At 39.0% G+C, this 27,440-nt stretch overlaps 1 protein-coding gene across 1 annotated transcript in view; it reads right to left on the bottom strand.

Moving 5' to 3' along the window:
- The window catches only part of LOC118796936 (tyrosine-protein kinase receptor UFO), a 72,089-nt gene extending 44,971 nt beyond the window's left edge, over positions 1–27,118 (bottom strand). The window contains exons 1-6 of the mRNA XM_036556094.1: positions 26,519–27,118; positions 13,895–14,102; positions 13,552–13,652; positions 11,766–11,948; positions 2,362–2,442; positions 1,374–1,489 (exon numbers count right to left, since the gene is read on the bottom strand). Coding sequence (XP_036411987.1) covers positions 1,374–1,489; positions 2,362–2,442; positions 11,766–11,948; positions 13,552–13,652; positions 13,895–14,102; positions 26,519–26,597 — 768 coding nt within the window. The 5' untranslated portion in view covers positions 26,598–27,118. The remainder of the gene's footprint in view (positions 1–1,373; positions 1,490–2,361; positions 2,443–11,765; positions 11,949–13,551; positions 13,653–13,894; positions 14,103–26,518) is intronic.
- Between the last annotated feature and the right edge of the window lie 322 nt (positions 27,119–27,440).

Genomic DNA, 27,440 nt, shown 5'->3' with positions numbered 1-27,440 from the left:
TCACGTTTTCAGCTCAGTCCACAGATTTCCTATGGGACTCAGGTCAGAGCTTTTTGAAGGCCACTCCGGTACTTTTACTTTGTTATCTTTAAGCCATTTCTTCATAACTTTGAAGGAATCTGTGTCCTGACTGAAAGACCCAACTGAGACCAAGTTTTAACTCTCTGGTTAATGTCCTGAGGTGTTGCTTCAGGACTTCTAGATAATCCTCATCCCTCATGATGCTTTCTATTTTCTGAACTTTTCCAACAAAACACCCTGACAACATGATGCTGCCACCACCATGCTTCACAGTTGGGATGGTGTTCTTTGGATTAAAAGAACTCCTTTTTATATAGTTCAATTTTTTGTTTTATGTGACCAGAGAACACTGTTCCAAATGGTCTTGGTTGTCACCTGCAAATTTCAGCCTGGCTTTTTAATGCCAGTCTTGCAGTCAGGCTTCAGGCTTTCAGGCCATTGAGATGTAGGACTCTCTAAATGGTGGATGTAGATATTTTGGTACCTGATGCCTTCAACCCCTTCACTTGTCTCTGTTGGTGTTTTGGGGTTCAGTTCGTTCAGCACTGGGAGTTAATTTGAGTCTTTTGCCTGAATGATGCAGTGTCTGTGTGGTCCCAAGATTTTTATATTTGCATACAATTATTTATGCAGATGCTCATGGTACCTTCTGGAAGTTGCCCCTAAGAAGGAACTGGCTTCAACTCTACTCTTGGCTGAGTTGCTTAAGTTTTTTCCATAGTATCAAGTGCAAAAAGTGACTCTAAGCGTAGGTCCTTAAATAAAGCCACATGTGCACTACTCACTACTATCTATGACAAATTGTCGAGCAAAAGCATCGACAAGTCATTACAGTCAATTTTTTGAATACTTCAGACTGTTTAGAGACAGTCAACTTGGTGTAGACAAACTTTTGACCCAGTTGAATTCTAATATAGTAAATTAAAGCTGAAATCTGACCATTGTTTAAAAATTACATCTGATACGGACAAAGTAGATGCCCTAACTAGTAGAATGCTACACCTGAACCAAAATGTTGTCTCTTAATTATACACGACTCATTGTGTTAAATAGCCAGTCTTACTTTTGATGCTGCACTTGATTCATGTTATTTAAATAGCTGACTGGTTGAATAGTTGATTCTTCATTTAAGAATTTAAAGTGCCAGTTTTGCTTACAGATCTTGAGCATATTGCGACTTTGGAGAATGGAAAGCTCCAGAAATGTGCTATTGTGTTTCATTTGTTCATTTAACCCATAAAGTGGGAGTTTCAGTAAAAAAAAATTAAAAATTGGCCAAAATTCATAACTGGTGCTTTGTTAACTTCTAGCTAGCCTATATTTAGCCTAGTAAAAGCAAGCAGGACTCCTACCTGAACTGTACAGAGAGTGATGGGGTAAATTCCTGCAAAGCCTGGAGTCCAGGACAGACGGATGCTGGAGTTTGTGACCTCTGCAGGCTTAACGTCCTGCGGCTGAGCAGGGAGGACTGCAGAGAAAGAGAGAGAAAGAAAAAATGCTGCATTGAGTTCTTCTTGATCAAATGTGCACATTATTTCCACATGATTTCAACACAAATACTACCAAAGGTTCTCTACATGTCCAAAAGTTTCCAGATGGACCTTCTAATGAGTGAAGTCATCTACTTTAAGGTCACCTATTGCTGACAGCTTGTATAGAAAAGCACTGACCAACAGATTTGGACACTTTGGAGCTGCACATGATCCTAAGGTCACCATATCCAATGCCAAGTGTAGGCTAGAGGGGTATGAAGCTCCCCAGCTTTGGGCTGTGGAGCAGTGAAACTGTGTTCTCTGGAGTGATGGAGCTTCATCCAGTATCTTTGGGATGAGGTGGAGTGATCCAGAACTGACCATCCAACATCAGTACCTGACCTCACTAATGCTTAATCAAATCCTCACAGCAATGTTCAACATCTAGTGTTGCTACAGCTGTTACTGTAGCACAAACTCACTATTAACACCCTTCATTTAAAGAAACGCTGGCGTCTACAGACTTTCAGACATACAGCGCTACGTGCTGTCCAGTCATGGTAAGTCGTGGTCCTACAGTGGTCCCTTTCCAGTGATAGTGGTAGAGGTGAGTTGATAAACTGCGCAGTAACAGATAAGCTACAGTCTGTAACTGTGAACCTACAAGGTGCACCTACATGGTGGGTGTTTCTGATAAAATGGCCAATGAGCCAAACCGCCAGTTGAGTGTCTGAAGGTTACGTAACACAGAGACTACTGGTCTGAACTGAGGGAAATTTAAAGAAACCACTAAAGAGAGAAGAGGACGTGAAAGCAGGTCAGATGCTGAGCTCAGCGTAATCGCTGTCACCTCACAACACGCACTCACCGGTTACAACTCCAGAGCCGGATGATGCCACACCTTTGCGGTTATGAGCCTCGCAGGAGAACGAGCTGGTTTTGTTCAGTCCTGGAAAAGAAGAAAGGAAGAGAGAACTTCAAGAGTGTCATCAAAAAAGTGAAGAACACACTCAGCAAATGCTTCTGGTGTGTGAGCAGATTAGGAAGGGGAAAAAGAAACGACTCTTAAATCACAATTCTCTCTCAAAAGATTCTGAATTGACTCACAAAACATCCTAATCAGATTTTTGGGTAACACTTTATTTGGATAGTCCTTATAGATACTTAATTTACTTTCAAGTTATACTCAAGTTTGTTAACAATTTGAACATCTGTAGAAAATCTATAGCGGACTATCCAAATAAAGTGAGACCAGATTTGCTGAGCAGACAAGTTTCTCTACAAGAGGAACCTATTAGCTTAGCAGCATATTACATTTGTGTGCTCATATATAGAGAAGAAACCCACACCAGCAGGAGCTCACGAACAGCGCTTTCAAAACCAGACCTGGAATAGTTTTCAGGACAATGTTGTGTTACTCAGTATTGTATTATTTAGTGTGTAATAAAATTTGGCCTGTGAGGACGTTTGATTTGACAGAAAGTGAATCTAACCCCACCCTCTCAAAAAACAACAAATATCTTTTTATACTAGAAGCCAGAAGCTCCCAACCTTTCGCAACTCGTGGACTAAACAACAAGACGAAGCCCATTTATTTCAGATGCAAGCAAACAGTACACAATGATCAGTGTAGCCTACCAAATTTCACTTGACTGTATAATAAAGCATACATAAACATAATAAACAGCAAAAAATCCTACTGTTTTCTCTTTGTAGCCATTTAACCATGACGCACGAATTCCATACAGATATTTTACATTTACTTGCACTAAAGGCATAAACGTATCTATTTAGCTAGGGCGGTTACATTGGTCACTCATTTTGCCAGACCAATTACTGAGCTTGACCCAAATATTTAGTTATTTTTGATGTTTTATTTTTTTTCAAATAAGCAAAATAACCAAAAAAAATAAAAATAACTAAAGAATTACAAAAAATGAAAAAGAAAAAAAAGAATCTTACTAATGCACGCATGTTTGCAGTCACAAACTGGTTGTGTATATAACATACAATACCAAAGCCATAGTGAACTTTAAAATTCAAACATTCAAACCAAAATTGTATTCAAAATGATTATTTTTGTTGAATGTATGTAACTGAAAACCACACATTTAGGATACAGAAATGAAACGTTTACATTGAAACTGAACGTGATTGTGAGGTGTGTATAGATTCCCATCCCTACCCCCTACAGTGGATGTGTTACGGTGTTGATATGTGTGAGTTATGAGAGGGTGCTGTGGGCTGATTCAGTGTTTGAGGGGAACAGAAGCAGCACTCCCTCAACTGTGAAGAATGTTAGGGTTAAAAAATGAGCTGAGTGGCAACAGTTACTTCTGCTTTTTCTGTGGGGGGCCAACACACACACACACATACACACACACACACACACACACACTCACAGAACCTCACACACATTCACGCTGCATTCTTCACACAATGTGAGGAGCTGCCGGTCTGAAGCAGCACTATGGCCTTATTGTGTAAGGGCCGAACGTGGGGTCAGGGTCAGGGTCACGCGATTTGATGGACACAGGATGGTCAGTGACTTGTGCTCTCAAAAGTACGTCTTGTGCACTTTCACACCACAATTGCTTTTGTTTCCTTCTCTAAAAACAAAATTCCTTCTTCATATTTTAGTTTCATAAACAGGAACACTGTGAACGCATTTGTTTCTCAGAGCTTCCGCTGTTTACAGTCATAAACAGCGTCAATGCCTGAGAGTGCACCTCTGAAAAACGCCTCTCGTCAGCTTACACACTTAAACATGGCATTTTCTGCAAACGTTACTGCATAATTTCTATTCATTTACCAAGTTTAACATAAAAATGTGCCATAACTGTTGTGCAGGCCACACTTTTTGATGTATTTTTCCCTCCAGTATGCTAAATTTAGTAAATAAACAGTAAATGTGCATTAAAATGTGTAGTAGTGTCTCTCTATACAGAATGTGTTCACTTATTTGCACTTCAACACGGACCAGGGGCGCCAAAACTTCTGAAACAACTGTATTCTAATAGAAAGGTTAAAGTCAGTGGAGCTACTTTGATTAGAAGTTGCAGTTATTGCCAGATAAAATAAGCCTGTCATAATACTACTACTACTACTACTTCTATTGCTAATAATAATAATAATAATAAAAGCAATAAAAGATGGCTCTGTCAATGTAAATAAATCTGTATTAATGCCACAAAGCAACAACTCAGCAAGAACAATGCGTTTGCCAGTTTTACTCATATATCTTATATATCGCTGTTGTCAGAACAAAATCTCCAAAGTGGTAACTTTACAGGAGAAGGAAAAAACATACTTTACTTTTAATGTAAGTCAAAGGAACCAGACTTTTTTCCAAGCCACTGTGGGTTGTTTCTTTTAGTCCATTCATCATGAAATTTACAGACAATATAAAGGGCTACAGGCATTTTCAAATTATGTTCAAAACTGAAAAAAAATGGACAATTACAAGTTTTATAGCAGTTATCAAAAATGATAGGAAAAACTCACTAACAAGTCTTTATTATTCCTGACTGTATTCATATATAATCCTGGTACCACTTTAGAATAAGGTTACCCTTATAAAGCGTTTATGAACAGTTTGAAATTAGTTCATTAAAGGTTATTAATTGGGTCATTAACACCTATAAAATTATAAATAGTTATAACACATTGATAAATGAGGCAAAGGTGACCTGTTGTATCTGCTGGATATGAATACGCGATAAAGCATATGACAGGTTTACTGCTGGCTGAAGGAAAAGACCAGCAAAATCTGAAGTTTAACCGTACAAGTAAATGTGTTCTCACTATTTGACAAGCAACAAGTCACTGTTGCTCTTTTTTAAGTGTTGTAACTGCTCATTACCAATTTTAAAGTGTTTATGAACCAATTAATAAGCATTAACAGTAAAATAATAATAAACTCATGTTAAACCATTCAGAAAGTCTTTATTAAGGTGGTCTCATTCTACTGTAATCTTTATTATTATGTTTGAAGATTAACAATATTAGGTCTTGGGTTCAACGGTTTAACCTTCATAGCAACTTTCAAATTGCTGTTTAATTTTTCCCCACAGTAAGATACTGTATTATGATTAGGCCTGAAACGCAGACCTGAACCTGTAGGTGCAGAATGTAAATTAAATGTAAATGCGATTATGCATGTAATTATATATTTACATTTACAAAGTAACCACCCTAAAAACCTCTAGACTACTAAAGGTTAATCTGAAGGACAACAAAAGTCCAACAACAGATTTTTACTTAGTAAGAAACTAGTTTAAATGAGGCACCTAAGCCACTTAAAGCAGTTAAGAGACTCATTTAAAGGGGAATTCCATCAATATTTCCAAAATTTCTGCATAACTTATGAGTTAAGATGTAAACAGAGTCATTCAGAGTGGTTTGGTGTGAAACGCTCTGTTCTAGAGAAACTTACCAAGTCAGAATTGTTCACAGTGGTGGTGATAGGAACCAGACGTCCACCTCTAAAAGCTCCTTCACAGAAAGTTACTACATGAAATGGATATGAATTCACCGCCTGATAACTGAGACACTGTTTTATGATCGTTTTGGACTATAATGTATTCTTAAAAGTTCAGAGAAATGCATGCAAGGTGTAGTGAGGCAGAACAGTCCCCAAAGAAAACTTATTTTTGCAGATTTATCATTATTAATTACTATAGTAAATAAAATGTCTATATTTGTGTTGTAGTCATGGCGACCCCTGGTTCCTATCACCACCACTGTAAAGACATCTCTTTCTCTGAATCCCAAAAGGGCTCTGAATGTTTACATCTCACACACTGAATTATACAGAAATTTAGAAAAATGGGTGGAATTGCCCTTGGAGCTTGTGTCTGAGCACCTGTTTTCAGATGGTTTTGGAGCTGTTATTGAGCAGACTGGGGCTTTATTATAGATTGGCGAGTTCTATGGTCGGAGCCTGTGGTCTGTACGAGGAGTCATCGGACAGGTTTTTGTGGGGCGGCTGGTATGAGTGGGCTCATTCCAAGCCTGTGAGTGTGCCCACTGATGGTCAACCGTCCATGATGATTCAGAGCCACTGGCCCCTCTCTCTCTCTCTCTCTCTCTCTCTCTCTCTCTCTCTCTCTCTCTCTCTTTCTCTCTCCGCCTTTGTGACTCACTCCTCCAAGCTGCAGGTCCGTACAGCTGGAACTACAACAGAGGCCATATCTGTCAGTCCGGCATGGCAAGTGTTCAAAGGCCTTTCTCTTCTCTCTTTCTTCCTCTCCGAGCCTTCCTCCCATCTCACTCGCCCTCCCCACCGCTGCTCTTTCACCAGCCACCAAAGGGCAGCTTCTTATTGGACGGGTCCCATCTGGCCCACAGCCAGACACAAGAAAGAAGGTGCGGTGGATGTGTGAAAACTTGTTTTTGTGCTTTTTCAGGATACAAAGGATCTGATTTTGTAGGAAAACCAGACAAAACTGGAGCGGAGTTTTGATGACTGAGGTTATAGTTATAGTCAGGAAACGTCTCATTAAACACTGATATATATTTAAGACACATATGGGGCATATTATTACTACACTCTTTAAAAATATGGTTCTTCAAGGGTTCTTTAGTGCAGATAACAGTTTTATTTAGAGCCATGAATTCTATATAAACCATTTTATGCTTAGATGGTTCTTTGCATGGTGAAACGGTTCTTCAGATTGATGGAGAACATGTTGTTTACGCTCTTAAAAAAGATGGTGCTTCAAGGGTTCTTTAGTAAAGAAAATGGTTCTATATAAAACCATGAGCACTCAAAGAAGCCTTTTGCAAGATTAAAGAGGTTTTTTGCATCATGAACAGACTGACTTTTTCAGACTGATGGAGGATGTGCTGTGCACGGTTAGATCCTTGCTGAAAATGGTTCTTTATAGCATCCAAAAGGGTTCTTCTATTGTTTGACACCACAGAACCGTCTAGAGCACATTCATGCATCAATCTGAAGAACCCTTTCATGATACAAAGAACCATCCTTGAGTGTTCATTGTTCTAAAAAGAACAAGAATTTTCTTTTCTAAGGAACCCCTGAAGACCCATCTTTTTTAAAGAATGTGTGGTTCTGTATAGAACCTTTGTATACAAGCTTGACAGTGTAACAATCACAGAATCTTTTTTGGTGCTATACAGAACCATATACAACACATTCTCCATAATCTGAAGCATAGCATATAATAGTTCTAGACAGAACTCATGGTTCTAAATAGAAACACTGCCTTTACTATAGAACCCCCTGAAAAAACATCTGTATGAAGATAGCATATAATACACACAGGGTGTTTTATTATTACATAAAGATACTTATATATGATATAAATGGGACACATTATTGTTATTACATATACAAACTTAGATATATGATAATAAAAGACATAAGTATGGCCCCACGTCCTAACATGGTATAAAAACAAACCTCTCTGTGTGTGTGAGTGGAGTATTTGCTGATTGACAGCTACCTGCTACGCTCTTTGATCTAAACCGCTTTGCAGACCTTCTTGTTGCTTTAACAGACACCAAAATGTCCCATATATCAAACTTAAAAAGGCCTTCAAACCCCCCCCACGTGCAGAACCGTCTCCATCACACCATCTACGGGTTCTGCGCATGAAAGCAACACTGTTTAAGACTAAATTTCAGTCGAGTTTCGGTTTCCTCTACATTTAAAACGACAGCACTTTGACTTTCAGCGCATTTGTGTTCACTCGTAAGAAAAGTTGGTCATTCAAGGGTTCTTTAGTAAAGGGAATGGTTGTATTTAGAACCATGAGTTTCATCTAGAACCATTTCACACTTAAATGGTTCTTTGCATGTCAAATAGCTCTTCAGATTGATGGAGAATGTGTCGTATACACTTTTTACAAAGATGGTGCTTTAAGGGTTCTTTAGTAAAGAAAATGATTATGGAACCATGAACATTTAAAGATCCCTTTGCATGATCAAAGGGTTCTTCAGATTGATGGAGAGTGTGCTGTACATGATTCTATATAGAACCTTTTGTGAAAATGCTTCTATATAGCATTCAAAAGCGTTCTTCTATTGTTACGGTGTCAAGCCCTTTTGGGTGCTATGTAGAACCGTCTATAACACATTCATGCACTTTTTTCATCAATCTGACCAACGCTTTCATTATGCAAAAGGTTCTTTGAGTATTCATGCTTCTATATAGAACTATTACCAAAGAACCCTTAAAGAACAAACTTTTTAAGAGTGCACGTTTCTATATAGAACCTTTGTAAAAATGATTCTATATAGAACCAAAAAGCATTCTTCTATTAAATAGAAGCTTGACAGTGTTACAATAGCAGAACCTTTTTGGTGCTATTTGGAACCATATCCAATACATTCTCCATCAATCTGAAGAACCATTTCATTCATTCATTTCAGCATGGAATCGTTCGAAATAGAGGTGCTATATACAACCCATTGTCCATCAATCTGAAGAACCATTTCCCCATGCTAAGAACCATTTAAACATGCAAATGGTTCTTTGAGTGTTCATGATTCCATACAGACCCACTGTCTTCACTAAGGAACCCTTGAATGACCATCTTTTTTTAAGAGTGCAGCATTTTAAACTGGAAACTCAACATTAGATTGAATGGTATTTTGACCTGCACTCTGACGCCTGACCAACCTGGTTGCTATGAAAGCACACGACCGTGGGCGGAGCCTGGACAGGTCAATTATCTTACCACTTGTCTTTGTTTGGATAAGATCTGCATTGTTGTGTGGTTTCGGTGCCTGTATACAGTGAGTGTCAATGAAAAAAACACCCCTTACACACTTTCGTCACAGTCAGGAGGGCAAATATGACCTGAACCTGTTATGTATAGAAATTAAATTCAATGTAAATGTCACTTATTACTCAACTAAGCATGTAATTACATCTTAATAATAAAGTCACAGGCCATTCACATATAAAATATGTAGCCCTAATTCATTTTTTAATATATGTTGGGTTCATATACTTAAATTAGGGTTGCTGAACGAATAAATAGTACATATGCAAAAGTTTTGGCGCCCCTGGTCAAATTCCATGTTGTTGACAATTATCTGAAAGTAGATAAGTGAACACATCCTCTACAGAGAACACACTCCTGCACATTGTAATGCACAATTACTGTTTATTTGCTAATAATTGTTAATTTAACATACCAGGGGAAAAAATAAAACATAACATGTGGCTTGTGCAAAAGGTCCAGTATACTAAATTATAACATATTTTTGCTGTTTTTCAGTTTTTGACATAATTTGAAAATACCTGCTGGCCTTTACATTGTATGTCAATTTCCATGATGAATAGACTAGAAGAAATGACCCAAAATGACTTGGAAAAAATTCTGGTTCCATTGACTTACATTAAAAGTAAAGCAGGTTTTTTCCATCTCCTGTGAAGGTACCATTTTGGAGATGCGAGGTTTTCTTCCGACAACAGCGATCTATTCCAATATATTGAACTCAGCAAATAAATAGAAAGTGTGCACTAAAATTCTCAGAAAACTGCCAGATTTCAGTTTGTAGAGGATGTGCTACTTATTTTCACTTGGAAAATCAACAAAAGCATGTTTGACTGAGGGTGTTCACACTTCTTCAAACACGTTCTTCTTCATGAAGATGTCTAAGAGTTGCGAAAGTTCAGAAGAGGGGAATGCACGCAGGATGAGTCAGTGTGGTTTTATTTCATTCACAAAGTGACCGGATTGGTCAACTCTCCATTAACACGCTCCATTTCAGCAGAATCGAAAATAAACACATGCGTTCGAAACCCGAAGTTCCTTTTACAGAAAATAGCCTGCTGTTGTTTTTGTCTCTGGGTGTTTAAACTGGTAGGAACACTTAGAAAAATCTATTAAAAAATCGAACCATTTTTTTGCGTATTATTTATTTTTAAAGGGCTCGTATCATGAAAAACCCAATTTTCTTTAAATAAAAAAAGTTGTGCGATGAGTTTATGTGATTCATAAACACTGTTAAAGCTTCAAAATGCATCCGTCCATACAGTGCGTATGATAAATTCACATTATTCTCCTACTCAGCCTGCAGCAGTTTAGCCCCGCCCACTCACACTAAAGTTATAAGCAGCGTTTCAGCTTGGACTGCTTTCTGAGTGAGGCACAGCAGTTTAGCCCCGCCCACTCGCACTAAAGTTATAAGCAGCGTTTCAGCTTGGACTGCTTTCTGAGTGAGGCGCAATATTGGGCAGCCAACCAGAACAGAGCTCATTTACATATTTCACACCAGTCTTAAAGGCACAGTAACAAAAACAGCTCGTTTAATTCTAAGAGATAAAGAGAGGTTGTGAAAGATGAATTATGACTGATTTTGATATATAATTTTCACACAACCATTAAAAGTGGACCTCAGGATAAAATGCAAACATACAAGAAAAACAGATAATATGGGCCAAATAAGACTCCTCTTAGGACACCCTGTATTAGGACCATTCAGTAACTACTATACATGATTCAGTAACTGTGATAAAGCTACTATGTAAGTTCTGCAGTTTTGAGAGTCTCAGTCTGGCTGAGTCTGTGCTGGTTGGCTCTAGTCTGCAGTCAGAGTCGACAGTTGGAGGGAGAGTCAAGTCGTGTGTGAGGGTTGCAGACTCGACCCGACTCTGAGTGTAATCTAGCATAAACTGGTCAACGACTCAATCTGAACGGATTGCTGCAACAGCCAATGAAAACTGAGAGCGCAAAAGAAGAAAATACAGCGAGTGAACAACGAAAAATGGTGACAAGAGTCTCTCATGTGGAGCAAAGCTTTTTAATGAGCTAAGTTTAAGGCACAATCGAGTTTATGTACATTTAAAACTCTAAAAATCCCAACTGATCACATTTTAAATCAGTGTCCCTCACTTAAACATGTTTACCTATCTTTACTGTTTCAGCGCAAAAGGGAAAGAAAACAGCAGCTCCACGTTTGTTTATTTGGGTCTCTTAGTAACGGGAGAATGCAAGAGTTTGTGAGAGTCTGCGCGAGTTCAGTGAGTTGCGTTCAGGTTAGCAACAGCTGTAAAGTCGAGTAGTGTGTGATCCCTAATCGTTTAGTGTCCCTAATATTTCGGTCACCCAAAAAAAAAAAAAACAGTGTAATAGTGGGAGATGCCCAGTCTTTTAAAATCTGTGCAGACTTTAAAAGTCGTGTAGTGAACCCAAGGCTTTAGGGCTTAACAGGATAAGCACTTTAAATAAATGCTGCAAATTAGCATGTTAGCTTTGACAGCCCTAGTTATTACACGTAATGATGATTGTTAAGTACCTGTGATGTTGAGGGTCGATGGAGACAGGGCCACAGGGTCGCTCAGCGTGTTGAGAGGGGCTCCATCCTGAAGCCAGATGACCCATACGGGCTCAGGGGGGCCGTGGGCAACGCACTGCAGGCTCAGGCCTTTATTCGCCACTACAGGCATAGAGCGAGGCTCCACTGAGAAATGAGGGAGACCTGAAAGGGAGAGTGAAAGAAATCAATTAAGTCAACCTGAGGCACAGCTGGGTGGGCGGGGGGGTTCAGTCTGAGCCCCCTGAAATATTTTATGTCAGTTTCAAATGGATAAATACCACAAAAACAATTCTTTGTGCGGTAATAATGTTATAATTAGGTTCATAAAAGGTCAACAAAGTCATCATTAAGATTCCTCCATGTTTAGCTGCCCACATATGACCCTTGATGATGAGCTACCTACACCAGCGATTTTTACATTCCGCAAGTTCTATGAACCAGAGATCCAGTCTGTCAAAAATCTGGTTTTATAAGGTAAGATGTCTTTTTATTGCTATTACTTGCATGTTATTACTAATCATTCCAATGCGGATTAATATAACAGTGTCATGTTGCCATTACTGTTAATTGTTATGACATTACAATGTTACATGCCATGACAGCTAACTAGGGTGATACAAGCTGTCATGACATCAAACATTATGGCGCCTGTCAAGGCAGCTATTACTGTTATGACACTGAACAAAATCTGTCATGACAACACATGAAATCTGTTATGACATGTTTACGGCATGGTTATGTCATGGTTATAAAATGCTCAGACAAAGTGTGCTGGGTCTATTAACGTTCTCAATAATCACAAGATTTACAGTTCACACAGTATTAAAAAGGAATTCCACCAAATTTTAGAAATTGATGCATAATTAAACAGAGTCGTTCAGAGTGGTTCGGTGTGAAACGCTCTGTTCTAGACAAACTTACTGAGTCAGAATTGTTCACAGTGGAGGTGATAGGAACCAGACGTCCACCTCTAAAAGCTCCCTCACAGAAAGTCATTACATGAAATGCTTATGAATTCACTGCCTGATGTCTGAGACACTGTTTTATGATAATTTTGGGATATAAATATTGGTCTAAAACACTTTTCCTAACACCATCCACAGTGGAGGAATACATGTAGTGTGTTGTGAGGCAAAATAGTCCCTGAAGAAAACTTATTATATCTGATTCTCCACTAGCCATCAGTAGCATTGCATATAAAACTCAGAACACACATGTAGGTTCACTGGTGGTTTTGGATAGTAAATAAAATGTCACAAATATATATTTGTGTTGTAGTCATGGTGACCCCTGGTTCCTATCACCACCACTATAAAGACATCTGAGTCTCAACAAGGAACCATTTCACACCAAACCACTCAGAATCACCCTAAATCCCAGTGAATTATGCACAAACTTGGAAAAATCTGTGGAATTCCCCTTTAAGTGCTGGCTGTGACACTGATGTCAACCTGCTAGATACCGTAAACCATGTACAGAATGTACACAGCTGACCTGCTTTAATAAATATCCCAAATATTAATGAGTATGCATTGAGTATGATGATTAGCTATGTAATTAATCATGTAATTGTGCCATTCCATTTGAACAGCATACACAGGATTATATTTGGACTTTTAAGGCTTAAATGTGGAGCCTATGAGATGAGATGAGTCAGCTTGGTCTGTTAGACGGACCGGAGGATGAATGGCGTCTGAATTCCATCGCCATCTGTGGCTTAAACCCGATGCCAATAAGAAACTACAAAGAAACAAAGAAGAATTACCCTCTAATTGGATGTGCCCTTCAACGGACTCCAACTCATCTTCCTCCGTGACCACTGCACAGCGGTAGGCGCCCATGTCCGACAGCTGGACCTCTTCAATCCTGCACACAAAGAAGGGGATTAGCCCAATTCGGGAGATTCATAGCTCAGAATTAGGATTACAGTTAGATTAAGCAGTCAGCCACATTAGAGAAAGAGTCAAAAGCCATTTTAAAACCATGCTCGGCCGCGTGAGCCAATATGAGAACATGCATGCGGAATTGAGGTGACTGGACCCATAAACGGGGTCATCCGCAGTAAAAGAAGACAAACCGACAGATGACCAGGCAGACAGGTGGCATACCGGAGCGTGCTGATGACCAGCCAGGTGTCCTCGCTGTAGGGCACCTGCACCTGGTTGGTGTCGGCGAACTCCAGCGGCTGACCCTCTCTGAGCCACAGGATGTCCGGCGGGCCCTCGTCGCCTCCATTGCCCTGCAGGATGCACTGGACGTCAACCGGCTTCCCTAGCGACGAGGTCACATTCCCTGGACTCTGAATGAAGCGCAACCCTGAGGAGGCATTCAGAATCTGTCAGCTTCACAGAGGAACTCGAGTTGTTTAGTTCATTGTCACGATTTCAGATACAAAACTTACAACGTATGATGGAAATTTGTCTTTGATGTGCCGCATCACATATATCCCACATACATAGACAACATTCATCCCCTTAAGTAAAACAAGCTGAGCACAATAAGATGATTTAACTTTAAAAGTGCATATCGCTGTTGTCGGAAGAAAACCTCGTATCTCCAAAATGGTAACTTTACAGGAGAAGGAAAAAACATACTTTACTTTTAATGTGAGTCAATGGAACCAGAATTTTTTCCAAGCCATTTTGGGCTGTTTCTTTTGGTCCATTCCTCATGAAATTTACAAACAATGAAAAGAGCAACATGCATTTTCAAATTATGTCAAAAACTGAAAAATGACAAAAATGGAGATACAAGGTTTTCTTCTGTCAGCAGCGATATGCAACAGCTTATTAATAAATACACTTTAAAACTAAAATCAGTGATGTCCCACAAATCATGGCAGCATTTACATGCACAAAAAAAATACACATTAGTCCATGTATTCACTTACGGGGGTGGCTGTCTTTCAAAAATGCTGCACTATTTACTGACTAAGACATTAAGTTCACTATAATGAACAATGTTTTATCGAGATAACACTTATTATGTCATGATAATGATATAATTGAGAACTCGAAACAAAAATGAAAATATCTCCTTATTACAGAAAAATGGAGTAAAGAAACATGAGAATCCAAGGGCTTTTAGGGCTTCTGTACTGATAGCAATAACTAACAATTTCATTTTTGCGTTTTAAAACAAGCTCACATAACAAATACGAAGCGCAGTGAGCATAAGACGTTAAAACTCCTCGAGTAATTCACAGGATCATTGATTAGGTTTAGCCGTGACATAAATAAACCAGACGTGACAATCACTGTAAACATGTGCATCACTATATTTTAATGCATAAATGAACTGATAAGCTATTATGGGGAATTATCAGCAGTAATATCAATATCTGACATAAAATAATAATTCGATTTTCTCATTTATCAGCAAGCAATATATTGGCCACTGATACAAGCTTAAGTTTTAATGTATATACTGTATATTAAGGTCTGAGTGCTGAGGTCATTTCGTGGCTGATATCGATACCGAATTTGAGTGGCTAAATATTCAGATAACTGATAATATCGGCCGATAATAGAGGTGGATGATACTGCAAAAATGCAATATCACGATACTTTGGGAAGTTTTTATGATACACAATATGTCACAATATTTATTTTTTTCTGACATCTAAAAAAATTGGGAAAGACAAAATAGTGCCACTTTTAAAAATAATACCAAAAGCTATGAACATGAATGCTTTATATGATTTATATTCAATATTTCACATCCTATGCTACACTAAATCCAATAAAACAGGACTAATTATGCTCTTTTTTACAAACATGGTTGGAAAGTGTTTTTAGGAACTGTTCCACAATGTGGTCAGAAAACTGGCATATTGTGGTGTAATGATATATTTATATTGGTATTTTATATGTTAATTTTATACTTTAACAGTTTTGTCCACTGTAATTTGTAAAACCTGTTCTCAATGGCTATTTTTGTTAAACCCAAATAAACAGCAGGTTCCAGTCTTATACAAAAATATAAATACTGTAGCACTGGGGAGCGGAGCAACCCAGAATTCACAGGTTTGGTTTCTGTTTATTACCTCCTTCTATTTTTTTAATCATAATAGATTTTTTAAAGTGTTATAACATGTTATTCTTATGCTAAAGATGAGGTTTGGATACATTTTAAACATTATTTTAACCAAGATTTTCAATGCTTGTGAGTTCAAATCCCATAAAAGATGCTAATTGTCGGTGATACTTTAACAGATGCTGATAAAACCCACAGATTGGCCGTATTGGTCTATACCAGGGGCATATCAAATTCAATAAGGTCCAGTTAGAGAAAATTTCCTCAAGCATCATAATGTCTGACTTGCATCATGATTCAGTGCCATATACTGTTTACTGAAGTAGCCTAGTAGGTATATCAACATCTTATACAATCAACAACTGAATATCAAATCAAATAAAGTACAATTCAGTAATATTTAAACAACATTTATTGTCAGTATTCTGTTTTTAGAGCACGACATGTGAAATAACTTCCCTCTGACTCACTTTCTTCTCCGACTGCTGTTTCTCGCCTCATCCCTCCCTTGTGTTTGCATCACTCACTCGAGTCTCAGTGCTCATCGTAATGCACAGATCTGATTGGCTGAGTTGTGTCATGTGTGATATTTATACCGCATGCGATTGGTCTGTGAGTCTCCCGGGCCGCTAAAGCTAAAATAAAGGCTAGAAAAGTTATGCAGATTAAAATAGGACCACCCCGTCAAAATTAAGTAATTCTCCATAGTTTATCAGTTATAGGTCCAGGTCCTCATAGGACAGTGTCTGGGTCCGGACTCGGACTGCAGTACGCCTATTAGTGACCTCTGGTCTATACTATTGGCCGACTGATATATCAGTCAGGCTCTAATATGTAAATATACAGGTTGATAAGTGCTATCAGTGCTGAGATAAGAGGAACAAACAGCGTTATCTTATTATCACTGAGGCATGACAATCAGAGCAGTAAGCTTAGCGCAGCTTTAGCTCGTGTTTGTGCTGATGATCCACTTTCCAAAAACCATACTAACCACCTCAGCTCAGCACACAAGATCGGCAACCGTCAACAGCTGAGCTCAGGAAGATCATGAAGCCTCCCTTGATGCTACACAGGCCGCATGGTCTGCAATCTGCGCTCTGTCAAACGTTAGCAAGGCCACAAACACAGCCATAATGAATCACTTTCCACTGGACTCCTCCCTTGTCTTCTGTTTGGCTTTAGAACCGAAATGTTTCACATTCTTCTGGTGGCATGGGCTCGATAACAAGTCCTGCTCTAAGGTCTGGAAGATAGCAGAAGCTTGTTCAGCTGAGCGTAGCATTGGCAGCACATTGGTATTCCGCAGTGGTGGATTCAGTGGTTAGCAGCTTGAGCTAATCTTGAGCTGAACCCAAAGATATTTAACTCTGCGAAATGCACTGAGCCCAAAGTTAGCCTGCTGTCCCACAAACCCACCGTCAAAGTTCTTCACAACTGAGTTCCAGCAGAAATCTTTGGAGTTTCTCAAGCCTGTCAGCCAATCTGATCTTTGACATCACAGCACTGAACTCTGACCCCGACATAGATCATTCGGCCCCCTGGGCCACCGTATTGGGACATTAACTGCGGCACACTTAAACATTATTGACGTCAGCCTGTCAGAGGCTTTGTAGAAGCTCGACCACAAGTTAAGAGTGACAGACTCAAACCTGTACATTGAAATATATTGAATTTGCCTGATTCATATTTCTGCATCTATATATTATATCCAGATATAATTTATCTAGTGTATCTAGATACAAATTTGTATATAAGTTATATACAAGAAGTTAGTAACCTGGCGGCCTTAAAATTTTGACTTCACTGAACTTCAAATAAAAAGTTACAGTATATAAAACAGATTATTGTTCTTTTAACTTACAATTAGTTCAATAAACTCATAATTTGAAGGCAACCAGGTTACTAACATCTTGTATACAACCAGGTTACTTACTTTTTTTTAAGGTAAAACATTAAATCGTTTTTGAAGTGTGTAAAAATACAGTTGAATGCAAACGTTTGAGCACCTCGATCAAATTTCATGTTTTGTTGATTTTCTTACTGTTTATTCGCTGAACTCAACGTATTAGATAAAAAGTAAAATGGCCTGTTACAACACATTTTATATTTTATGTTTATTTTTTCTCAAAGTGTGTTCCCTGTAGAGACTTTGTTAACTTATTTTCACTTAGAAAATCGACAAAACTTGTAATTTGTTGTAATGTGTTCAAACTTTTACATTCAGCTATTTTGCCGAAGGTATGTAAACTGCTCAAAAAGTTATTTTTTCCGTTTTATATACAACTATAAATTATACAATGTGGATTTGAGGTATTTTTCTCTGTCTTATTTAATATTTTGAGAATTCTGTGACGTTGAAGTCGTTAAAATGATACATTTTTGCTCATATTTCTGTCTTAAGGTTTGCTCTCTGCTTTTTAAACATGATAAATGTGGATGTTAATTTTATTAGAGCTTCTCTGTTGATGTTCTACAGCTTTATTAATCATACATATTAATTTAACAGTATTTACCTGAGCAGTTGTTCAGAATGTACAGATTACAATCATTTTAAACACTGCAGCTACATTTGGTGTCTGAAAACAGCAATTCTGAACTTGTTGTACATTTTGTACTGCACTTATGTGCAAATTATGTACACATTTGAATCAAGTAACTTCATGCATTACTATTTTTAGTGCAGTGACATCGGAATCCTTCAAGAATGATTGTGCAAAGGGATACAAAAAGATCAATATGATACAAAGTGCAGTGTGTCCAAGCCACACTAAGGAGAAAAACACAGGGAAGCAGTGAGAGGATATAAGAGCATAAACAACCCCCAAGACGATACTTAAACTGAGGCCCACTAACCCTGCTGTCATAGCTGGGCAGCCTCTGCTTTGGTTTGGCCTCCGCGTGCTGAACAGATTTTAGCCTCCCTCACTTCTTCTGGCACCTCTCCTTTTATGTCTTTCTGATCTCGGAGGAATGGGCCAGGCCAGCTCTCAATATAAACAGTCTCACTTCGAAATGGGCTATTTTGGAATTCTGGGTAATATGGAAGTTGGAGATGGTGACCTAGACGTAGTGTCTCTTTTAGGTATTCTGACTAATTGTGATATATTAGTAACCGTGAAAGTTAAGGAACCGATATTTGGTTTTGAAAAAAGAGATGTAAACAGTGCGGTGTGCTAGCACCACTAGGCTAGTGCCAGTCTAAAAAAAAAAAATGAACAGTGAAATACATTTGAAACATGTTCTAATGTTCAAAAAATAGCCAAAGAGGAACCTTCTAGTCTCTAAATAACTGGCAAGCTTAACAGATGATGAGCTAATGATCTTCAGATGAGCTAAAGCTAGAGCTAACCGGAACAGTGTTATATTGTAACAGGACTTTTCTCCTCAATGTTTCAGAACAGTATTCCGTTGTTTCTAGTTCTAGCTAATGTCAGCTATCATAGTTAGCCTAGCTAGAGATCCAACCGCACTACAGTAGACTTTTTAATCATGTCCTTGGTAATAAAACTACAGCTCAATATATGGCACCTGTGCTTCATAGTAAGGAAGTAACATAGGTCTACAAGTACAAGCTAAACTGACGCACATTACAGACTGTTTTGTGATACTTTCTCAGTTATTTTTAGTTAGCACTAATAAAGTTAATGAGCTCAGGCTGACTTGATACTCAATGCTAAAGGAATGTCTTATAATCCTGGCGGAGTTTGTTTTGTTCTGTTTTCGTATTAAATTGAACCAAATGGAGTCTTAATTGTAAACATAGTAAAACTACTACTACTACTACTACTACTACTAATAATAATAATAATAATAATAATAATAATAATAATTAAAGCTCAATTTAAAATGCGCTTTTCTTAAACTCAAAGCTCTCCAAATGTACTAGATAAGGCATAATAGATAGTGATAGATAGAACAATATAGAACAAACTAAAAAAATGCTTAAATAAATATATTGCATTATACACACACACACAACACACACACACACACACACACACCTACACACACACACACACACACACACACACACACACACACACACACTAAATGCTGTACAGAAGAGGAACAATTACTTCACAACTGTATTTTAACTTCACAAATGTATTTTAAACTTTTCTTTCTTACTTTTCAATCTAAAGCACCCAGTAAATGGCACTAAATTGCATGGATATAATTAGTAAAGGGTGCAAAATAGACTTCAAAGGCTGCTATTTGGGCATTATATCATGAATTATGTATTAAATATATGGTTCAAAATATTGCTTACACTGGAAAACTACACAGTATACAATTACCACGAACTCAGGAAACAATCTGTCGAATCATCTACTCACATTAATATGAATAAGGACTTTATTTTAGCTGTTTTTGGGCTGTTTCTGCTGAATAGTTTCTGGTTTTTCACTGTTTTAATCAGCATAACTGGTTGTGTCTTGTTCCAGAGATAAAAACAGGCCTTTTAAATGATGTTTACTGTGACTGGCTGTTTCTTACTAAATAGTATAAGGACTGGAGGGACTACTGGGCTCATTACAGTTTAACCAAATTAGTATTTTGCAATGGATTACTGTTTTCGGCACAGTTGACCGATACTTATCCAAGCACATCCCCCGTTTGGACGTGACTGTGTAAATGAGTATATGGGGATGTACAAGTGTCACACCTCCGTAATCACTCCTCATCGCTCTTTTTCATTTGCTGTTACTTTATCTCAGCACCCTCATCATCCTCCCGTCTGCAAGACTGAAACATTTCAGCTGCCAAGGACAACATAGCGCACACGGAGAAAAACGACAGACCAGCTCCGCCCTCCCTCCCTCCCTCGCTGCCTTTATCTTTGCCCTCTTTCCTTTCACACATTTTCCTTCTTTCTTTCCCTCTCCTTTCATTCCTCACATCTCCTCCCTAGCCTCGCCTTTTCATGCCATTCTTCTGGATTGGACTCTGCGAGGGCCCTGTGCTCCCAACTCAATCCATCATCTCCCTGACCAGACCCTGACTCACAGTCCGGCACTTTCTCTCCCCTCGTCCCTCTTCTTCCGCCCCCACACAGTAGAGCCCTGCCCTCGTCCTACACTCGCTCACGCAGCATCAAAGAGGTCTCGCCTGCATTCCCGTCATCTACAGCGCCTGTTAAGATGCGTCAGGCTCACAGCAGCACCAGCATATCCGATTATCCCACTGACTCCTGCTAGAGCTATGAAAGGGCGAGTCACAACATCAGCACACGCTCTACACTGTAAACTCTGAAACTAGACTGTAAACACACAGTAGACCTTATACATTTAGTCAAATCGCATAAAAATGTCAGCCACACTTTTGTTATTCATCAGTTTCATCTTTGGCACATCTGTATGACCAAACTCACGTCTAGTTTGTGTAAATACGAATGTAAATTGCCTGATTTGTGTTTAAATAAGAAAAATGATTGTCAATAACATCAATAATAACAGCAATAACAGTAAAAACAGAAAGTATATATGATAATTCTAATAACTTCAATAGCAATTGCTCTACAAAAGTGGATGTGCTATTTTTTGTGTACACTAACAACCCTGCTGAAGCGTTTCTGTTGGTTCCTGATGGTTTCGTAATGTGTTGTGGCTTTTTTAATGGGTTGCTATCACAACGTAAAGGATCCTAGTGGTTTAACGGGTGACCAATGGCTGATTCTAAATGCATTTAATGGGATCTGAAGGTGTTTTACTGTAAACCAGTGCAAGCCATTAAGCCAATTCCTATTAAAAAGCAAAACCATTAGGTTTATAGGTTACATTTTCCATTTATAGACTTTTGCTTTACATTGCTGATACAGTAAATACCCTCCCTAAAATGCAAAATATAGCACAGTAGAAGGTCATATACTGCAATATTATAGCTCAAGCAGTCAGTGTTTTATGGAAATGACTGCACGACACAATCACATCTTTTTATCTGAAACAACAGCTGTAATTTTAACACCATAAAGCTATGTAGCCTTTGTGCTTGTGCGCTTCCTGCTTGACCCCAAACTCCACCTATAAGGACAACCATTGGTTCACAATCCAAAATTCTGCATGCATTCGGCTGTGCTATGTATAAATTGTATGTATTTGAAGGCAAACTGGGGCAAGTCAGTGCAAATATATAAGACTCGTGTTTGAGCGCTTGTTTTCACGCACTGAAGCTGATTTATCAGTTTCGCTTGTTTATTCGTTGTACGCCAGTTTTCTGAATCAGTTCATACGTCATTCAGGTCACTCAGACCTGTACTCGTTTGTAATGAATAAGGGTCACTCACTGTGTTGAATACAAGGTTTTAAGACTAAGGACCAATCCCATTTCTTCTTTTTACCCCTACCCCTTGTTTTTGGGTGTCACCCTATCCCCTTGGAACAGAGTTACAAGGGGTAGTGGTTGAAATCTTCCCCTACGAAATGGGGAAAACCTTGCTTCATTAACAGCTACTAGCGGTGCTCTGTAGGCGACCCGCCCATCTTCAGTGATAGCAGAGGAGGGTAAAGTTCAGCTCCTCACTGCTGGGCTTTAAATACATTTAGGGCATCATATGCTTTCAAAGAGGGACAGTTATTTATTATCGCCTACCCCTAATTCTTTGGTGATATGAAGCTGAAGTCAGATATTCTCCAGCTTCTTGTTTGAATTTTCCCGTTCCACCTTAAATGGAGCAGCAGTTACATTCTGGTGCTTCAGGTGTCAGAACTGCTGGACTATTTAAGGTGGAACGGGAAATTTAGCTGGCTAGCTACCGAGACATTAGCATACTTTTAGCAATTTTTTATGCTTGTTATGAAGAAAAAGGACCATAATACACTGAAACTACTACTAAGATAATACAGTGGTTATCGTGATTTTTTTACAGAGAAAATTCTCACATTTGTGGGTTTCTTTGGTCTCTTGTTCAGCCATCTTGCCAGTTTTTCTTTTTTTCTCATAACTCTCTGTTTGGAGTCTCTGAAAAACCTCCGTTTGGAGGGTAATGTAGCTCTAACACTTCACCCTACCCCTCTATCTCAACAAAAATTGGGACACGCTACCCCTAGACGTGAACGCAAAAAACAGAGGGCTAAGGGCTAAGTGGTAGGGGCGAGGGGTGAAATGGGATTGTGCCCAAACATAAGCAGTTATCATTCAAACTACAGCACAGTTATGAACCGAAATGAAAAGTCTTAGAAAATCGAAAACAGAAAAAAATTTAAAACTGTTCCCAAAACATAAACTTATTAATTAATTTAATTTACTTAATTATTAAAGAATGTAAACTCCAGTGCTGTGAAATTCGGTGCTCTCGAAGGACTGATCATCAAAAATCAATGAATTGTAAATCAATATGTCCTATTATTTTTATTAAGTCTTTTTGATATTTGTCTGTGATTTGTGAACATCTTCATAATTTCATTAATTCATGAACACTTTTCTTCTGCTTCTGTCGTTTTGCTGTATTTTGTTTATCAGTTTTGATACTGTTTGTCATGTTTTGAGATGTTATCAGGTGCAGTGGAGAGGTTCTTGGCCGTCTCGATGCTCCACGTGAACAGAGATCATAAATCTTGTGTGTAATGTTACACGTGGCGGATGTTTTCACTGCCGATTTGCTGCTCAAACCGTCTGCACTCATCTCTGCTGACTGGGGCAGGACAGCGAAGGAGACAAACTCTAGGAAACCCCACCCCATACTCTATTAAAACCCATCTTGTTGGATTTGTTTCTCAGACAAAACTAAGTACACTTGAATTTTAACCAGAAAGAACAAACAACCTGCCTGGATTTAGTGAAAAACATTACTTGTGAGAAATTAAGTCATCATAACTGGATTATTTCAGTACAATGTCAGGCCTTATAGTGTGAAGCAGTCTCTCTCTTTCAGCTCAAGAACAGCAAAAAATTTCCCCCTTAAATGTAGTCGATCAACCATGACATCAAACGGGACCCAAACAAATGAGGCGTTATTATTTATATAGCATATTACACAACAGACCCTGTTCCACAGCAGCTTTAGGAAGAAAACAGACCCTGAATGGCTGTTAGTGAGGGTGACAACAGCAGGAGAAACTCCTTAAGAGCATGAGGAGGAACAATGGCAAGATACCAAGACAGGAGAACCCATCCTCCTCTGACTAACAACAGCGAAATTCTTCTCTTCAGTATCTCAGATCTGCTCTTCTGCGAGTAGAGTGGATGTGATTTCAGGTTAAATGGGACATTTAACAGACTTTCCAATAAAAAGTACTTGCGCAACTGAAGCAGCCCACTTAGGCTACGTTCACATTACCAGGCTGAAGTGGCACAAATCAGATTTTTTCAAATCCGACCTGAGCCACTTTCATATGTGGTCCTAGATCGGATACGTATCCGATTCGTGGCCATGCGACCTTAATGTGACGCTCAGATCAGAATTCATGTGCTTTTTTCCCCACTGCGCGTGCGCCATCATTCAGCGTTACCATGGCAACAGCGCTGAACAGAAGTTAAAGCCTGTAAACGGTGGAAAAGCAGCTCATCTCACCTTTTTCACCTTTGTCTTGCTCTAATAATGAAGCTGAGAGCTGATCAGAGTAAATTATCTTCTCAGCGAAGCTCGTTCTGCTCGTTAGTTTGTTGCTGATGATGCATGTGATTCATTCACGTCACGTTACTGAGTAGGATGTGCTCATGAGGGTCATTTCAGGACGTTATTTGTTCACATTAATGACAGATTTGAGTCACTTACCTAAACGAGTGTAAACCCTCGTGTCAGAGAGATCAGATTTGAGCAAAAAATCGGATTTGAGCAACGAGGCTCGTAATGTGAATTTAGCTCTACAGTGATTTCCTATCACCCATTTAGAAAGAATACACTAGAACACATCAGCAGGAACTGGAATAAACTTGAGTTTTGAACATATCTCCTTTATGCTGTCATATATTCAAAAAGACTGATGACAAACACTGTTTCAAGGCGTACAGAACCAGCTCAACACTCACGGTCCAAAAGTATCCAGACCTACTTCTAAACTCAGCTACTCTATGGTCACCCATTGGTCACACAGTTCCACTGCTGCACAGGTCCCCAGCATTGGGCTGTGGAGCAATGGAACTGCGTTCTCTGGAGTGATGGAGCTCCATCCAGTACCTTTGGAATGAGGTGGAGTGATCCAGAACTGACCATCCAACATCAGTACCTGACCCCACTAATGGTCAATCAAATCCTCACAGCAATGTTCAACATCTAGTGCAAAGTCTTCCCAGAAGAGTAGAGGCTGTTACTGCAGCACAAACTCACTAATAACACCTTCTTTTTTAGAAGAAACACTGGAGTCTACAGACTTCTGGACACGTCTTCTTCAAGGGTTCTTTAGTAAGGAAATGGTTCTATATAGAACCATGAACACTCAAAGAACCCTTTGCATGATTAAAGGGTTCTTTGTGTCATGAAAGCGTTCTTCAGATTGATGGAGAATGTGCTGTAGACGGTTCTATATAGAACCTTTTTGGAAAAAGCGTTCTTCTACTGTTGCAATGTCAAGCTTGTAACAACACAAGAACCCTTTTAATGCATTATAGAACTTATTTTAAATGCAAAGAACCCTTTAATTATGCAAAGGGTTCTTTGAGTGTTCATGGCTCCATATAGAACCATTTTCTTTATTAAAGAACCCTTGAAGAGCCATCTTTTTAATGAGTGTATGGTGTTTTTTTCATGTCTTGCCACAACAAATGGTTTAATATATAGTACTTAAGTGCCTTTTGCACAGTACTGTACACTCTTAAATAAGATGGTTACGATGGTTCTTCAAGAGTTCTTTAGTAAATAAATGGTTCTATATAGAACCATGAACACTCAAAGAACCCTTTGCATGATTAAAGGGTTCTTTGAGTCATGTAAGGGTTCTTCAGACTGATGGAGAATGAGCTGTAGATGGTTCTATACAGAAAAAAAACGTTCTTCAGTTGTTAGTGTCAAGCTTGTAACAATAGAAGAACTTTTTTTGGTGCATTATAGAACCTTTTTCAAAATGCAAGGAACTCTTTAATCATGCAAAGGGTCCTTTGAGTGTTTGTGGTTCTATAAAGAACCATTTTCTTTACTAAAGAACCCTTGAAGAACCACCTTTTTGAGTATATGGTGTCTTTTCATCTTGCCAGGACAAATGGTTTTAAAAATAGTACTTAAGTGCCTTTTGCACAGTACTGTACCCTCTTAAATATGATGGTTCTCCAAGCGTCCTTTAGTATGGAAATGGTTCTATATAGAACCACAAACACCCAGTAACCCTTTGCATGATTAAAGTGTTCTTTGCATCATGAAAGGGTTCTTCAGATTGATGGAGAATGTGCTGTAGACGGTTCCATAAAGAACCTTTTTGTAAAAAGTGTTCCTCTATTGTTGCAACGTCAAGCTTGTAACAACACAAGAACCCTTCAGATGCATTATAGAACCTTTTTCAAAATGCAGGGAACCTTTAATCATGCAAAAGTTTCCTTGAGTGTTCATGGTTCTATATTGAAGGGTTCTTTGCGTCATGTGTTTGTGGTTCTATATAGAACCATTTTCTTCACTAACAAACCCTTGAAGAACCTCCTTTTTTTAAGTGTGTATATATTTGAATATATATGTCTGGCTCTTTATGATACTGTGCATATATAAGGTCATATATCGGATCCCTGGACTGGGGTCCTCACAGCTGCCGGACGTCAACAAACAGAAGTCTTACCTGACAAACTCTGACCGGCCGTGAGCGCGAGCGCGGGGGCCAGGAGGAGAACGAGCAGCGGGAGGTCGGAGAGCTTCATCCTTCTCGTCTTGCTGTGAGAACTTGGAGACTTTCTCGTTCGCTCGAGTCGCGCTGTGTTTCCCTGATGACTCAGCGTCACCGCATCGCTTCCACACCGACAAACAGCTGCAGAAGGAAAAGTTTGGGGACGAAGCTCGAGGAAGATGCGCGAGGCTGTCTTCTCAGGCGCGGAGTTCTCGTTTTTCAGGTTTCGAGAAGGAAAAAAAAAGCCAAACACAACTCGCTGGTTCTGCTTTACAGCTGAGGGAAACCCAGTATCTTCCAAAGGTCCACGAGAAGAACATCCAAGAAGTGTGAAAACAGCCTTCCAGCCTTCCAGCCTTCCAGCTGTGTCCTTTCTGAAGCTCGAGGCGCAGCAAGGCCAAAGTTTTCCAGCCAAAGTTGTAAATAAGAAGTTATTTCTGGAGCTGAGAAGCCCCTCAACCTCATCGACAAGGCCCCCTCTCCTTTCTCCTCCTCTCTCTCTCCCCCCCTTCAAACAGGACTCAAACAAATTCCTCTACACAACTTCTTTCCATTCTCTTAGTTCCCTCCTCCTCCCTCCCTCCCTCCCTCCCTCCCTCTTCCCTCCCTCTGAGTCTCCTTCTTTTTCTCATGGACGTGAAAAGGCAGGGGGGGCACTCATTACCCCGAGACAATCCCCTCTCAGCAGCTTCAATTACCAATTTATCACCCCAAACTCTACAAATAAATCACTTTTTGGTGCTTTTTGTGCAAAACCGAACCATTTCTGACACTTTTCTGCTTCTCTCTCATGGATAAAGGGGGGAAATGTTTACTTTTGTCTTCTAAATTTCTTCATTCAGATGTAAACATAAGAAATGGTTGGTGAGAATGGTGA

Source organism: Colossoma macropomum, unplaced genomic scaffold, assembly GCF_904425465.1.
Source record: "Colossoma macropomum unplaced genomic scaffold, Colossoma_macropomum, whole genome shotgun sequence".
NCBI classification, from domain to species: Eukaryota; Metazoa; Chordata; class Actinopteri; order Characiformes; family Serrasalmidae; genus Colossoma; species Colossoma macropomum.
The sequence above is the reverse complement of the archived record's forward strand: the minus strand, read 5'-3'. Positions and strand labels throughout refer to the sequence as shown.